Source organism: Lepidochelys kempii, chromosome 16 (assembly GCF_965140285.1).
Source record: "Lepidochelys kempii isolate rLepKem1 chromosome 16, rLepKem1.hap1, whole genome shotgun sequence".
NCBI classification, from domain to species: domain Eukaryota; kingdom Metazoa; phylum Chordata; order Testudines; family Cheloniidae; genus Lepidochelys; species Lepidochelys kempii.
In genome coordinates, this window is record NC_136395.1 from 11,353,982 (window position 1) to 11,370,398 (window position 16,417).

The window sequence follows — 16,417 nt, forward strand, 5'->3', positions numbered from 1 at the left end:
CCAAGATCCATTTACCAAGGATTCAGATGTCGCCTCCAGCTAATTATCGGGGCAGATGAATGGTAATCCTACCATTCACACCCACCCTGTCCTTGCTATGACCACTCTAGAGATTCAGTTTTGGCCACTGGTTTGTACACCGGCTTCTAAAATGTACAGATGAGCTAACCCAGCACAATCTGTATAAGTAAAAGCTTTTATAAGAACAAGTCTGATACCTTTTGGGGAAACGGGGATCTCTGTGTGTCTGTCTATCTTGCCTCACCAGTCATTTGTCTGGCAGCCCGGAAAAAGCAAGTATCAGGAGGGTTAAAGAGTACATTCATCCCTACAAACTGCTTCAGCTGAATGTCTGGTGAAATGCAATGGTGATTATCGATTGTAGCAAGGAAGCCGTGTCAAATATGCTAATCGATTAATTGGGCAGCAACCAGAAACGACAAAATGAGGCTCGCGTTCTTTTAAATTGCCTGGGAGGCAGGATTGTTCTAAATATATTTTCAAGCTTCAGATCAGCATGTCCCTTTTGTCGCTTTTCAGCAGTGCCTTAGCAATGCTGCACGGTACCTCACTGGAGAACCAGCAGCCGGAGCTCTTTATAACTTGGACAGAATATTACAGCCTTTTAAAAGATTGCCCGGCTTGCTGCCTTGTGTATCCAAGTGAACAGAATGTTAAAATAATTCAAAGGAGATCTGATTATTTCTTTTTAAATGCCTGCTTGGCAGAGGCAGAGTGTGAGAAGAAAAGAACATCTCTGAGTGAATTAAAACCCTGTGTACCAAACTGAGGCAAACAAGTACAAATGGATAAAATCCACCCTCTGGCCACCTGAGCCTCTTCCATCACAATCAAGTCTTCTAAGACAGAGCTGCACAAGGGGAACACACCTGCTAAAAGGATAGACTACTTGTGAGCTGTCACATCACTCTACTGTATTCTGTATTTATTTTGCTTTCCAACAACAGATCTGTCTCATCACAGCCTCTGCCCTGGCTCCTTATCCCTGAAATGAGATCACAGAATCCTTTCAAAGATGCTGATCTGAGTTACACTGGTGCAAATCTAGGGTGGGTCCACTGACTTTGGTGAGGTTACTCTGGATCTACGCCAGCATGAATGAGATCAGAATCAAACTCATCGAGCCAGATCCTCTGATGTGGTAAATCCATGCAGTTCCACTGAGGCTGGTGGAGTTACTCTAGATTTACATTGGTGTAGCTTAGATTGGAATCGTACCCATTGGAATTCTGCTGATTTACGCCAGCAGAGGATCTGGCCCAATTATCTATTTCCTTCAAACTGAAAAAAATGAAAGGGGTGAGCTGCAAAATAAGAACCTGACAATAAGTTAGGGTGACCAGACAGCAAGTGTGAAAAATCGGGAAGGGGGGTGAGGAGTAATAGGTACTTATATAACAAAAAGCGCCGAATATCAGAACTGTCCCTATAAAATCGGGACATCTGGTTACCCTACAATAAGTGAAGAGGAGAAATGTCTCCAGGTGTGATACATAGCTCACATTGTTTTTGAATTGAAAGTGTGTTGGACAAAATATTATGGCTTAGTGAAACATACACTCACTTGTCTGTTGCTATAATACCAAGGATTATACTTTAGCAAGAGTAAACACAGCCAGGTGAGTTCTAGAAAGCAGAGACAATGCAAACATCTTCACTTAGAGTATGATTTAAATTACAATGTGCTTTTGATAAGCCCCTGAGTGCCAGAATGATGGAGCTACAATTGTAATGAAGTCATTTAATTCTGATTTGGATGAAACACACTCAGACTACGGAGCAGGCTAGGCATAAAACCCCAGCGCTCGCACTGGGTTAAGAAGCCAGTCATTAAGTGAATTTGATTTGGAGTGCTCAGGTAATCTAGCTACTTATGTTAGAATCCTACTTTTTCTCTCATTTACACTAAAATATCTTAGCCCAGGTCATGGTACAAAAGTAAATTTCCAGGTGGAATGGTATGTAACTCATAATTTATGTCCTTTGTCTGGTTTCGTGGCAGTCTTATCTTGGAGCCAAGTTTCCACTCTTAGGATATCCTGTCTTTGTAAGACACTTTCAAAATGATTACTATTCTATGAATTGTCTATGGGGACAGCAGCCAATAGAAAGAGGAACTGCCCCATGTCAGACTTGGTCTCTCTCGCTTCCTTCATGGAAGAATGCAGGAAAGACGAGATTATTTTTGCAAGGTCAAATAAAGGATCAAATGCTAAAAAAAGGCAAAAGTGCCTGAACTACCTTGGCCTACTGAGATGAATGTATCAGTCGCTCTGTGAATTCGTTTAATAGATTCCATGAACCTATGTTTTTATTTATCTTATCTAAATGACTGACTGTTTGCCTATGCTTTTGTACAGTACCCATCATTGTGTAATCTGGGCATCTGGGAGGTGCCATATTGGATCAGACCACTGGCAGGCTATGATTCTGTCCGTGGTCAACATGTGATGCTTCAGAAGAAGGAAAGAAACCCATAAAAGCAGCAGGCCGGGGGGTAGGGGGAATGGCAGAATGAGTAGAGAGGAAATTCCTTCCTGACTCCTGTGGTGGTCACCTTGTACCCCGAAGAATGAGCTTTGATTACTCCTATCTTATGGTAGCATGCTTTGCATATACTGAAGTCTCCAGACCCAGACAGTCAACTTTTGCTGCAGGACAATTAAGATCGGAATGCAGTAGGGAAGGCATACTCCTTTTCAACTAAATGGGGAACCAGACTAATACCCCTCCGAAGACTGGAAAGCACACTTTAATCAGACCGCTTTAGAAGGAAAGCTATTGTCCCCTAATAATTTAAAGCAAGCTTCTGGACAAGACAATGTTCAGGGAATCTTATTAGAGTAATTTATGTTTTTGTGCCAGGAAAGAACCCCAGCTGGTACTAAACTCTGCTCACATTTTATATCAGCAATAACCCTAAGTCACAGGAAGAAAAATCGCACACATTTCTCTGGGCCTGAATTTTTGTGCACCTTAAACTTCCAAGGGCCAATTAGCCCTGGCATTAGCCCATTGGGCCAAATTCTGTTATCATTTATGCTGGTGTAACGCACTGACGTAGGTGGAGGTTTCCAGATTTAGCCTGGTGTAACTGAGAGCCGAATTTGGTCTATTGACTGTCGTGGTGTTGCACGTGCTTACGCCAAGGCTGAATCTGATCTCTATTGATTTCAGGGGGGAGGTTGCGCAAGGAGTAAAGGACTGGACTCTCTGCTTGGAAAATATCCTTAACTCACTTTGTCATTGCAGCTCAAATGGGTGTAGAAGATCCTCTCAAGTGCTCAGGAACCTACTATAACTGCATACAACAGTGAGTTATGGTCAGGGGGGCTGGTACCATTTTTATAGTGGGGGTGCTGAGAGCCACTGAACCAAACTGTAAACCATGGATATAATGAAAGCTACTGCAAGCCAGGGGGTGAAGTAGCACCGCTAATTCCAGCACCTATGGTTATGGATAAAGAAAAGGAGTACTTGTGGCACCTTAGAGACTAACCAATTTATTTGAGCATGAGCTTTCGTGAGCTACAGCTCACTTCATCAGATGTTTACCGTGGAAACTGCAGCAGACTTTATATACACACAGAAATCATGAAACAATACCTCCTCCCACCCCACTGTCCTGCTGGTAATAGCTTATCTAAAGTGATCAACAGGTGGGCCATTTCCAGCACAAATCCAGGTTTTCTCACCCTCCACCCCCCCACACAAATTCACTCTCCTGCTGGTGCTAGCCCATCCAAAGTGACAACTCTTTACATAATCAAGTCGGGCTATTTCCTGCATAGATCAAGGTTTTCTCACATCCCCCCCACCCCCATACACACACAAACTCACTCTCCTGCTGGTAATAGCTCATCTAAACTGACCATTCTCCAGGTTTAAATCCAAGTTAAACCAGAACATCTGGGGGGGGGGGGGTAGGAAAAAGCAAGAGGAAACAGGCTACCTTGCATAATGACTTAGCCACTCCCAGTCTCTATTTAAGCCTAAATTAATAGTATCCAATTTGCAAATGAATTCCAATTCAGCAGTTTCTCGCTGGAGTCTGGATTTGAAGTTTTTTTGTTTTAAGATAGCGACCTTCATGTCTGTGATTGCGTGACCAGAGAGATTGAAGTGTTCTCCGACTGGTTTATGAATGTTATAATTCTTGACATCTGATTTGTGTCCATTTATTCTTTTACGTAGAGACTGTCCAGTTTGACCAATGTACATGGCAGAGGGGCATTGCTGGCACATGATGGCATAGATCACATTGGTGGATGTGCAGGTGAACGAGCCTCTGATAGTGTGGCTGATGTTATTAGGCCCTGTGATGGTGTCCCCTGAATAGATATGTGGGCACAATTGGCAACGGGCTTTGTTGCAAGGATAAGTTCCTGGGTTAGTGGTTCTGTTGTGTGGTATGTGGTTGTTGGTGAGTATTTGCTTCAGGTTGCGGGGCTGTCTGTAGGCAAGGACTGGCCTGTCTCCCAAGACTTGTGAGAGTGTTGGGTCATCCTTTAGGATAGGTTGTAGATCCTTAATAATGCGTTGGAGGGGTTTTAGTTGGGGGCTGAAGGTGACGGCTAGTGGCGTTCTGTTATTTTCTTTGTTAGGCCTGTCCTGTAGTAGGTAACTTCTGGGAACTCTTCTGGCTCTATCAATCTGTTTCTTTACTTCTGCAGGTGGGTATTGTAGTTGTAAGAAAGCTTGACAGAGATCTTGTAGGTGTTTGTCTCTGTCTGAGGGGTTGGAGCAAATGCGGTTGTATCGCAGAGCTTGGCTGTAGACGATGGATCGTGTGGTGTGGTCAGGGTGAAAGCTGGAGGCATGCAGGTAGGAATAGCGGTCAGTAGGTTTACGGTATAGGGTGGTGTTTATGTGGCCATTGTTTATTAGCACTGTAGTGTCCAGGAAGTGGATCTCTTGTGTGGACTGGACCAGGCTGAGGTTGGTGGTGGGATGGAAATTGTTGAAATCATGGTGGAATTCCTCAAGGGCTTCTTTTCCATGGGTCCAGATGATGAAGATGTCATCAATATAGCGCAAGTAGAGTAGGGGCTTTAGGGGACGAGAACTGAGGAAGCGTTGTTCTAAATCAGCCATAAAAATGTTGGCATACTGTGGGGCCATGCGGGTACCCATAGCAGTGCCGCTGATCTGAAGGTATACATTGTCCCCAAATGTGAAATAGTTATGGGTAAGGACAAAGTCACAAAGTTCAGCCACCAGGTTAGCCGTGACATTATCGGGGATAGTGTTCTTGACGGCTTGTAGTCCATCTTTGTGTGGAATGTTGGTGTAGAGGGCTTCTACATCCATAGTAGCCAGGATGGTGTTATCAGGAAGATCACCGATGGATTGAAGTTTCCTCAGGAAGTCAGTGGTGTCTCGAAGGTAGCTGGGAGTGCTGGTAGCGTAGGGCCTGAGGAGGGAGTCTACATAGCCAGACAATCCTGCTGTCAGGGTGCCAATGCCTGAGATGATGGGGCGCCCAGGATTTCCAGGTTTATGGATCTTGGGTAGTAGATAGAATATCCCAGGTCTATCTACAGAGTTACCAAAAGCAACTACAGCATTTGCTCAAGAAACTTCCTGAAAAAGCACAAGATCAAATCCGCACAGACACACCCCTGGAACCCCGACCTGGGATATTCTATCTACTACCCAAGATCCATAAACCTGGAAATCCTGGGCGCCCCATCATCTCAGGCATTGGCACCCTGACAGCAGGATTGTCTGGCTATGTAGACTCCCTCCTCAGGCCCTACGCTACCAGCACTCCCAGCTACCTTCGAGACACCACTGACTTCCTGAGGAAACTTCAATCCATCGGTGATCTTCCTGATAACACCATCCTGGCTACTATGGATGTAGAAGCCCTCTACACCAACATTCCACACAAAGATGGACTACAAGCCGTCAAGAACACTATCCCCGATAATGTCACGGCTAACCTGGTGGCTGAACTTTGTGACTTTGTCCTTACCCATAACTATTTCACATTTGGGGACAATGTATACCTTCAGATCAGCGGCACTGCTATGGGTACCCGCATGGCCCCACAGTATGCCAACATTTTTATGGCTGATTTAGAACAACGCTTCCTCAGCTCTCGTCCCCTAAAGCCCCTACTCTACTTGCGCTATATTGATGACATCTTCATCATCTGGACCCATGGAAAAGAAGCCCTTGAGGAATTCCACCATGATTTCAACAATTTCCATCCCACCACCAACCTCAGCCTGGTCCAGTCCACACAAGAGATCCACTTCCTGGACACTACAGTGCTAATAAACAATGGCCACATAAACACCACCCTATACCGTAAACCTACTGACCGCTATTCCTACCTGCATGCCTCCAGCTTTCACCCTGACCACACCACACGATCCATCGTCTACAGCCAAGCTCTGCGATACAACCGCATTTGCTCCAACCCCTCAGACAGAGACAAACACCTACAAGATCTCTGTCAAGCTTTCTTACAACTACAATACCCACCTGCAGAAGTAAAGAAACAGATTGATAGAGCCAGAAGAGTTCCCAGAAGTTACCTACTACAGGACAGGCCTAACAAAGAAAATAACAGAACGCCACTAGCCGTCACCTTCAGCCCCCAACTAAAACCCCTCCAACGCATTATTAAGGATCTACAACCTATCCTAAAGGATGACCCAACACTCTCACAAGTCTTGGGAGACAGGCCAGTCCTTGCCTACAGACAGCCCCGCAACCTGAAGCAAATACTCACCAACAACCACATACCACACAACAGAACCACTAACCCAGGAACTTATCCTTGCAACAAAGCCCGTTGCCAATTGTGCCCACATATCTATTCAGGGGACACCATCACAGGGCCTAATAACATCAGCCACACTATCAGAGGCTCGTTCACCTGCACATCCACCAATGTGATCTATGCCATCATGTGCCAGCAATGCCCCTCTGCCATGTACATTGGTCAAACTGGACAGTCTCTACGTAAAAGAATAAATGGACACAAATCAGATGTCAAGAATTATAACATTCATAAACCAGTCGGAGAACACTTCAATCTCTCTGGTCACGCAATCACAGACATGAAGGTCGCTATCTTAAAACAAAAAAACTTCAAATCCAGACTCCAGCGAGAAACTGCTGAATTGGAATTCATTTGCAAATTGGATACTATTAATTTAGGCTTAAATAGAGACTGGGAGTGGCTAAGTCATTATGCAAGGTAGCCTGTTTCCTCTTGCTTTTTCCTACCCCCCCCCCCCAGATGTTCTGGTTTAACTTGGATTTAAACCTGGAGAATGGTCAGTTTAGATGAGCTATTACCAGCAGGAGAGTGAGTTTGTGTGTGTATGGGGGTGGGGGGGATGTGAGAAAACCTTGATCTATGCAGGAAATAGCCCGACTTGATTATGTAAAGAGTTGTCACTTTGGATGGGCTAGCACCAGCAGGAGAGTGAATTTGTGTGGGGGGGTGGAGGGTGAGAAAACCTGGATTTGTGCTGGAAATGGCCCACCTGTTGATCACTTTAGATAAGCTATTACCAGCAGGACAGTGGGGTGGGAGGAGGTATTGTTTCATGATTTCTGTGTGTATATAAAGTCTGCTGCAGTTTCCACGGTAAACATCTGATGAAGTGAGCTGTAGCTCACGAAAGCTCATGCTCAAATAAATTGGTTAGTCTCTAAGGTGCCACAAGTACTCCTTTTCTTTTTGCGAATACAGACTAACACGGCTGTTCCTCTGAAACCTATGGTTATGGATGGCGTTTATACCTTAACCCTGAGTTGCGTCTTTTGAAGTCAGATCCCTAACGTTATTTGAAATAGGTTTTTAACTTCACATTTCCTTGGGGTTTATTTCAAAGGCGTCACAGCAATACGATGCATTAATTTAACTCAGTTTTAAAATCTCCAGAGGAGCCATCCTGGCTAGCTATGTTAATCTTTATGTGATGCCTTTTAAAAGAAGGAGCAGGGTTTCTTCAGTGCCATCGAAGTGTACTATACGCATCATTCTTCATCAACAAACCACAAGAGCTTTGAAAGATGCCAGTTCCCCTGGATATGTGATGAAATGATTGTTTGAAAAAGTTTCAGCCCATGTGTAGATAATTTCTGAGCTTCCATTTTATACCCTGATCATTTCAAAATACCCATGAGGAGATCTTTTATGGAATAGCCCCTTGACAAATTTTATTATATAATATAATATATATTATATATGTTCGGACAAGAAGCTCCAAGTGCTTTACACAAACACTAATGAACGAAGCCTAAAAATATCCATGTGAAGACAGTAGATATGGTTATCTACATTTTACCAGTGGGTAAATGGAGACACGGAGCTGTTAAGTGAATTCCCCAAGGACACAAGGTTGAGTCAGTGGCAGAGCTATGAATAGAACTCAGGAGTCCTGGCACCCAGTCCCCATCTCTAATCACTGCACCATGCAACATACATTTTCTTTCAGTTTTGCGAGCACAGAATACCATATTAAATTGATAAGATTCCATTTTTATTCTCCTATAATTTTTCTTTAAATGTCAGAAACTTCAGGCTGGTCCTGAGATTATTTATACCTACATTTCAGCTTGGAACAAATTTTTTTCACCAGGGGGTAGAGATTTTAAAATGTTGGGAAGGGAAAAGTTGACAGTTTAAAAATGAAGGGTTTGATCTTGTATATTTTTATGCAAGCAATTCTTACTCAACAGGTCATCCCCATTGAACTCACCGGGACTACTCACAGGAGCAAGGGATTGTCGAAGCAAGTGCCGGTGAAAGGTACCAGACTGACTGGGCTGGAAACCACAGTGCTTCAGTTATCCACAGATGAACTAAAGCCCAGGCAACTAACTGCAAGGCAGCCTGACCTCCCCTCCCCAGCTCTGCCAACGTACCTCAGCCCTACGGGCCAGACTGTCTGGCTCATTGAACCCTTGGCCGTTCTGCTAAGATTGCCAGCTATTGTGCCATGGGACACCTCTGGATTGAGCCCACCAACCTATTTCACCAAAACATCTTGCTGTCAGAGGGCAACAACTTTCGGTGACTCTAACCTGAGTTAGGTTCACATCAGTGAGCTGCAGTTGTAAAACTCCTTCTGTGGATACCCGCCCCCTAGTCCCCTGGCTGGTGAACTCTGATGTATGGCACCCCTGTCCTTCTTATTTATTTGTATTACAGTAGCTCTCGGGGCCGGTTGGGGATTTGTTGTACAGAGTGCATGCAGGGAGCGTTCCTGAGCGGCTTGCAACCCAGGTGTGTGACTATTCTCTTTTTTCATCCTGATCTAGCGGTACGAAAGGGGACCTGGGTTCTATTCCGAGCACTGCCACTGAATCGCTGTGGGTTGGGGGGTGAGGGAAAGTCATTTTTCCACTCAGTGCCTCAGTTTCTTTACCCGTGGGAGATGGTAGGATGGTCTAGTGCATAAGATACGCGGCAGACCAGGGTTCAAATCCAGGTTTAATCACCGATTTCCTGAATGACTTTGAGCAGGGCACTTAGTCTCTTTGTGCCTCAGTTTCCCAACTGCAAAATGAGATGACAGCCCTGTCCCCACAGAACTGCAAAGGGGGCGGGGGATCCTTGAATGTTACTGAGGTGCTCAGACACTGTGGTAATGGGGTCTCTAACTGGATAGACAAACATTTGAACATAGAATAATGATACATGTCCACCTTTGAGAAGCACTTTCAGGTCGTGGCTGTGGGCAGCATAGTCCTGCCCTTTAGTGTTTGTTATGATCTCTACATTCCACTGACTGGCATGTCCCTGTGCATTGTTAACACCTGTTTTTTCACCCTTCTAGCATGCCACGGAACTGATCCTGATCTCTCCTTCAGAGGTGCGAATCAGGGGCCACGCCGCTGAATGTTTGGAGTTGCTCAGGATTTACACCCCGTGCCAGAGACAGCATCCTGCCCCCGGCCTTCAGGGGGTCTAAGGTTCACAATCCGGGGGGTCAACCCCCTGCCGCCTTTCCCACATTGCTCACTTACCTTGACAGCTTCGGCGTGGGTCACTCTGTCCAAGGACTTGTCGTTGGCCCTCAGGATCTGGTCCCCGACCTGGAGCCCTTCTTTCTCCGCCAGGGAGCCCGGCTCCACCAGGGAGACGTAGATGCCCACCCCGTGCTCGGCGCCCCCTCGGATGCTGAAGCCCAAGCCGTCGTTGGTCTTGTTCCTCTTCAGGCTCACCTCCCGCACCTCCCCCGGCAGCTCCTCGGCGGCGGGGGCGCCGAACCCCGCCGGGGCTCTCCTGGCAGGGGGCAGAGGAGCGGGCTGGGGCCAGACACCAGCCGCGGGTGGGCTGGGGGCCCCCAAGCCCGCCGCGCCGCAGCCGGGCAGGAAGCCGGGCTTCAGGTAGAGCCCCTCCGAGGTGTACTGGTCGAAGAGCAGCTGGTCGGAGCGGGGGATCACCAGGCGCAGCATGGGCAGCAGCTGCCGCTTGCCCGGGCTGTCGAGCAGGACGCGGAGGGTCTGCACCAGGTCGAAGACGTTGCGGCGGGCGTGGTAGACGTTCAGGCAGTGGATAAACTGCTCCCGCTCCGGCTCGCTCAGCAGCAGGGTCAGGGCATGGTGCAGCTTCCGCACGTTGGCCGAGAGCAGCCGGCTCCCAGCCCCCGACGGGGGCCCCGCCGCCGCCGCCGCCGGGCCCGGGGAGCTGGAGCAGGAGGAGTTCACCGACGTGCGGTGCAGCTCGGCGCTCATCTCCCCGCTGCCCTGGGCGGGGGGCCGGTGTGCGCCTCCCAGGCAGCGCATCCTCCAGCAGCCCCCTCCCCAAAGGGCCGGGCCAGGCCCCGGGACCTTGCCCTGGGCGGGGGCCTCGCTCCGTCAGCCCAGAGCCGCCGCCGGGGCGGGAGGCGCGGCTCGCAGGCTCGGCCAGTGGCTCAGCCCCGAGGGCGGAGCAGCCATCAGAGAAGGGGGAAGCCCCCTCCCCGGAACCCACACGGCTCCCCCGGCCCTGGGGCAGAGCCTGCTGCTCCTCCGGCAGGGAGAGCGCGGCGCGCCCAGCGGAGAGGCTGGGAAGTGGCTGGAAACCCGCCCCCGGGCTGCCTTTGCCCGGGGTCTCCTGCTGTGCCCAGCCTGTCCCTGGCCGGGGAGGCGCGATCTCTCCCCGCGTCCCGGGCGCTGCAGCCGGGATCCCGGCGGGCTTCGCCTTGGCAGAGGCGGGGAGCCCCGCGCCGGGCTGTCTGGAGCCCCCCACAGCCCTGCGGCAGGGAGCGACCGGGGAGCTCGCTCCCGAGCCCCAGTCCGCCCGCCGCGGGCCAAGAGCCGGTCCCCCGCCACTCGGCTCCCTGCCTGCAGGTCGCCGGCTCCCAAGTCGCTTTCTCCCGCGGCTGAGCGGCCGGGGTCCCCGCCCAGCCCCGGGGCCGGCGCCCTGCTCCCGCCGGGCCCCGCCGCCGCGGGCTCGGGCTCGGGAGAGCGACTTTGCCAAACTGTTGAGCCAGGTCCCGTCCGCTGCCCGGCGGCCAGGGCCAGCCCCCTGTCAGCGGCTCTTCAGGAAATGACGTCTCTACACACCGCTCTCCGGTTGCCAGGAGACAGGGTGATCCAGGCCAGGGTGACCCAGTCCGGTTCGGTGATGGTGCATGGGGGGGGGGGCGGGGGGGGCTTTCACTGTTGCAGGCTCGTTGTGTGCTTGGATACAGGAGAACCCCGGTGCCCTTTCCTTCCTTCCTTCCTCCCTTCCTTCCTTCCTTCCTTCCTTCCTTCCTTCCCTGTCAACGTTATGAACGCAGAGACAACCTCTGCAATCACCCGTTGCCATTATAACCGCAGGGGACAGGCAATTTCACCCAGTAATGGAGCATGCCTGGAGATACTCTTATAGAGCAAGTCAGCGAAGTGTTTATTAAGCAAAGATGATGTAAGAGAAGCGCAACTGAGAGGAAATATAATGAATGGACTTGCAAATCTCACAGCAGGTGCTGTTCTGGAAGGGGATTGTGAAGTGTCTCTGAGTTTGAACGTTATGAGTCTGATTCTGCTCCTATCCTGTAAGCTAGGATAAATCAGGAGTGACTCCACTGGAGTCAAAGGAGATACGCCAGTGCAAAACCGGTGCAACTGAGAGATGTCAGACCTTCTCTTTGTTGTCAGTTGTTTAGACATACGGACATTCTCTTTGCTATGCTTTTAAAAAAATGTACAAACAAGTTGTCTGAGGTGTCCCTGTCAAACGTGGGAATGAATTGTCTACCCAGGAGCTAATTTCCCTGGCATGTGGTTAATGTTCAAATGGCCTTAGCTTGGTTTTCCCATTATACTAAAAATAATACTTCATATTTACCCAGCACTTTCCATCTTCAACTTGCTTGAGGAACATCAGGCAATTCATTCTCAGCGCACACCTTTGCTAGGTAGCCCACATTCCCTGATATGATGGTGCGATTGCAGAAGTGCCTGGTGACTCTGGGGGATGCAGTGCTGGGGTTCATACGGAGGCACCTGAGAGAGGCCTGATTTTTCGAGTGTGAGTGCTGACCACTTTCTAAAATCAGGCCATTTTATAGTCAGGCACCAGAACATTAGGCAACCAAAAGTCCCTTTTGTAAATCTTGGCTATAATAAATGCCCACAGAGATAGATGGATAATGATCATCCTTGTTTAATAAGATTGGAAGCAGAGAGGTGAAGTGGTTTGCCCTAGCCCACAGAGGGTGTCTGTGGCAGAGATGGACTTAGATGTTTAGACTATTAAACCATGCTGCTTTCCTCTCTAATTATAGTTGTCACGACTGGGTTTAATAATTCATCTCCATATGTGATTAACCTCTAATCTGTTTACTAATAAGGATAGTAGTTGTATGATGGGGTTTAGGGACCTCAGCTGAGATCAGGTCCCCTTTGTGGTAGGTGTTGTACAGACACACAGCAAGAGACCATACCTGCTCCAAAGATCTTACAAACAAAGGTCCTGACCCTGCATTGTCAGCTATGTGGGTCTGCCCTCAGGCAGAGCCCCATAGAGATTAATCTGGCTCCATGCAAGTGCAGGGCTCTGTATCCATGCAGCACATTGCAGGATTGGAGCCCAAATATGGGGTTTAGTTTGTTTGTTTTGTTTTGTTTTGGGTAATAACAATGTTGTACAAATCGGAGACCTGATCCTGCCTTCCTTGTCCAGCCATTGATTTCAATGAGAAAAAGAGAATGCTAGGAACTGTGGATCAGACCCATTGTAACTAATGGGTCATTACCTAGGGAAGGATCAGGGTGTGAAAATGGTGAAACGGGATTTTTTCCATCCCTTTAACATGCAAAATGCCTTTCCCTCCTACCCCCCCATGTGATCACAAGTCCTCGCCCTACAGTGGCAACAGGCTGGAGGGGGAACAGGCTGATATTTCACTGGTAGCTTTCCCCCATCCATCTTGTCTAAGTACCTTCAGATCTGCTTGCAAACTAGTTTGCCCTGGTGTTTTTGTGCAGCTGGGACCCAAAATTCTGTTTCCTCCCTGATAGTGACTTAATTGTTTAGAAATGACATGATGGGAAAGGAAGATCTCAGTGTATCTAAAAGCTGCTCTGGGCCAGCCTATAGGTAAGAGAATAAGAGTCAGTTTACACACTGTTCTGAGGAGAATACCTTGGCCTGGTTGTCCACTGCCCCTTCAGAGTGAACTGGTTATTTGACCCTTGAGAGTATTTTTTCCATTGCTGATGTGTCAATCCAAGTTGTTAATAATAATAGCAATTAATAATAGCTAATACGTTTAATAATTATTAATTCTGGTTAATAATAACAATAGTAATAAGTCATCTACACTAAAGCTGTGATTTATCAAAGCATTTAAGAACATGCTTAACTTTAATCACATTTACATCCCATTGATGTCAACGGGACTTAAGTACGTTTACTTTTTTGAATAGGGACTGGCTTATGTCCCTGCTTAAATTGAAGCAGGTACATAAATGCTTTGCTGACTCTGGGCCTAAGGGCCTCATCCAAACCCATCGAAGTCAAAGGGAGTCTTTCCATCGACTTCCTTGGTATTTGGATCACATAATACTGCTTCGTTCATTCAGCAGACTCAAAGCACTCCATAAACATTGGCTGAATAGCCTCACAAAATCCCTATCTGGTACATTCAGGCTACGTAGGGTTCATTTACACTTACTATTAAATGCAAAAAGAAAAGGAGGACTTGTGGCACCTTAGAGACTAACCAATTTATTAGAGCATAAGCTTTCGTGAGCTACAGCTCACTTCTTCAGATGCATATCGTGGAAACTGCAGCAGGCTTTATATATACACAGAGAATATGAAACAATACCTATTCCCACCCCACTGTCCTGCTGGTAATAGCTTATCTAAAGTGATTTCCAGCACAAATCCAGGTTTTCTCACCCTCCACCCCCCCACACAAATTCACTCTCCTGCTGGTGATAGCCCATCCAAAGTGATAACTCTTTACACAATGTGCATGACAATTAAGCTGGGCTATTTCCTGCATAAATCCAGGTTCTCACATCCCCCCCACCCCCATACACACACAAACTCACTCTCCTGCTGGAGAGTGCAGTCACTCCTCAGTGGAATCCTAAAGGCAGCTCTTAAACATCACATGACAGCAATCTAGGACAGGAATTGAAGAAGGATACTACATCCAATTATAACAAAACGACGAAATGTAAGGGAGAACATTACCCCAGAGAGATAGCTATGGCCGAAGGGGTAACACCCCCATTTCTGAACAGAAATGTTATGGTAGCTTAAATGACCACAAACGATCAGGGCTTTAATGACACAACATGGTCTAGTGGGCAGGGTCAGATTAACCTTTTGTGGGCTCGGCACCAAACATACTTGTGGGCCCCCATGGAGGCAATGGAGCATGGCACAGGGAGGTCAGTCCCCAGAGCGAGGGGCCAACCAGAGTCAGTGGGGCATGGCATGGCAGGGGCGGTCCGGCTCCATCCAGCCCTGTGCGAGGGCACTATTTACGAACCGGCAGTTGCCAGATGCACAGTGGCCCGCCTGGCCGTGTTCTGCCGGCATGTCCCTTCCCTTCGGGGACGGGTCCACCCAACAACTCCCCAACTCCAGAGCCCCGCCCGGACCCACTATGGCCAGTGCTCCCCCAGACCTCCCCCTCAAATGCACAGCACCCTGCACAAAACCACCCCTGCCCAGAGCCCCCCGTCCACAACCCCACCACAACTGCCCAGCACCCCACATAGAACCCCCAATTCCTAGTGCCCCCGCACACAGATCTTCCCTGCCTCCTCAGCCCAACACTCCACCCCAATGCCCCGGAGACCCACTCCCCCATGCCCTGCCTCCCAGCTGCACTCACCAGCCCTGCTGGGAGGTGACTGTGTCTGCTGGGCTGAGCCAGCAGCGTAGCCAGGGCTTGTCCCAGGGCCGGGAATCATTTCAGCCCCTCGGGAGTGGCATGATCAGCCAGGCCAGGGCCTGCCCCGGCCAGGATCCCTCAAGACGCACTTTCCTGGAGGGGCCCTGCCAAGCCCCGCACGCTGTCACCCCCCCTGAACCCGGCTGAGACTGGCCAGGCTTCTGCACCAGTCCCAGGCGGCTCAGCTCCAGGGAGAAGGGGGGGGGGGGGCACAGGTCGTGGGAAGCAGAGGCTGCCCGGAGCCGGAGGTGCACTGGGGTCTGGCCAGGGGGCAGAGAGGAGCAGGGGCGGAGGGGCCAGGGGGCCGAGAGGAGACCTCGGCCAGCCAGCAGGCAGGCCAAGAGGAGCAAGTGGTGGGCGGGGGGGAGCCAGCGGGGTCTCGGGGTGCAGGGCAAGCGGAGCAGGCCAGGGCCCCTTCTGAGCATGGGCCCGGCTCCGTAGAGGCACTGGAGCCATTGTAAACCTGCCAGTGGGTTAAGGCAGTAATTTGGGGCTCAGAGGAGCTTGTTTCCGGTCTACACTTTGCCACCAACCTGCTGTGTGACCTTGGACAAGCTGCTGAACCTTTCCTTCTGCTCCTACACTGTCTGTCTTCTCTGTTTGGATTGTCAGCTCTTTTGGGCAGGGGCTCTCACTCACCGTGTGTGTACAGTGCCTGGCACAATGGGGCCTTGGTCTTAGTCCAGGCCTCTGTATGTTACTGTAACATGAACAAAACAATAACAATTGGAGAGATGGACCCTCCGGCAGCACAGGGTCCCCTGGCAACATACCGGGGGATTGGATCCCTTCCCCTAGCTGTACTCTGCAGGCCTCCCATCCAAACTGGAGCCAGCCCATTGCTTGAGCTGGAATGACTACAGGCCCGGCCATGAGCATTCTTCTTTCTAAGGTAAGATCACACCTTCAAATTCATTTCACTTGTGACCTTTGCTAAGATTAGAACATGAAGCTTCAGGAGAAAAATGCATTGCGACTGCAACCCATTGGTTGATTCCATTTTTTTATTATGTACATTTTCATTTAATCTTTCATTT

General features: G+C 49.1%; 1 protein-coding gene across 6 annotated transcripts in view; it reads right to left on the reverse strand.

The window, feature by feature from the left end:
- Positions 1-11,473, reverse strand: part of WHRN (whirlin) — a 113,394-nt gene extending 101,921 nt beyond the window's left edge. For 4 of the 6 annotated variants that reach the window (XM_073314074.2, XM_078849032.1, XM_073314073.2 and 1 more), the window contains exon 1: positions 10,018-11,472. In XM_073314074.2, coding sequence (XP_073170175.1) covers positions 10,018-10,779 — 762 coding nt within the window. In that variant the 5' untranslated portion in view covers positions 10,780-11,472. Of the gene's footprint in view, positions 1-10,017 lie in introns of all 6 variants that reach the window. The other 2 variants (XM_078849034.1, XM_078849033.1) reach the window with 1 other exon arrangement.
- Between the last annotated feature and the right edge of the window lie 4,944 nt (positions 11,474-16,417).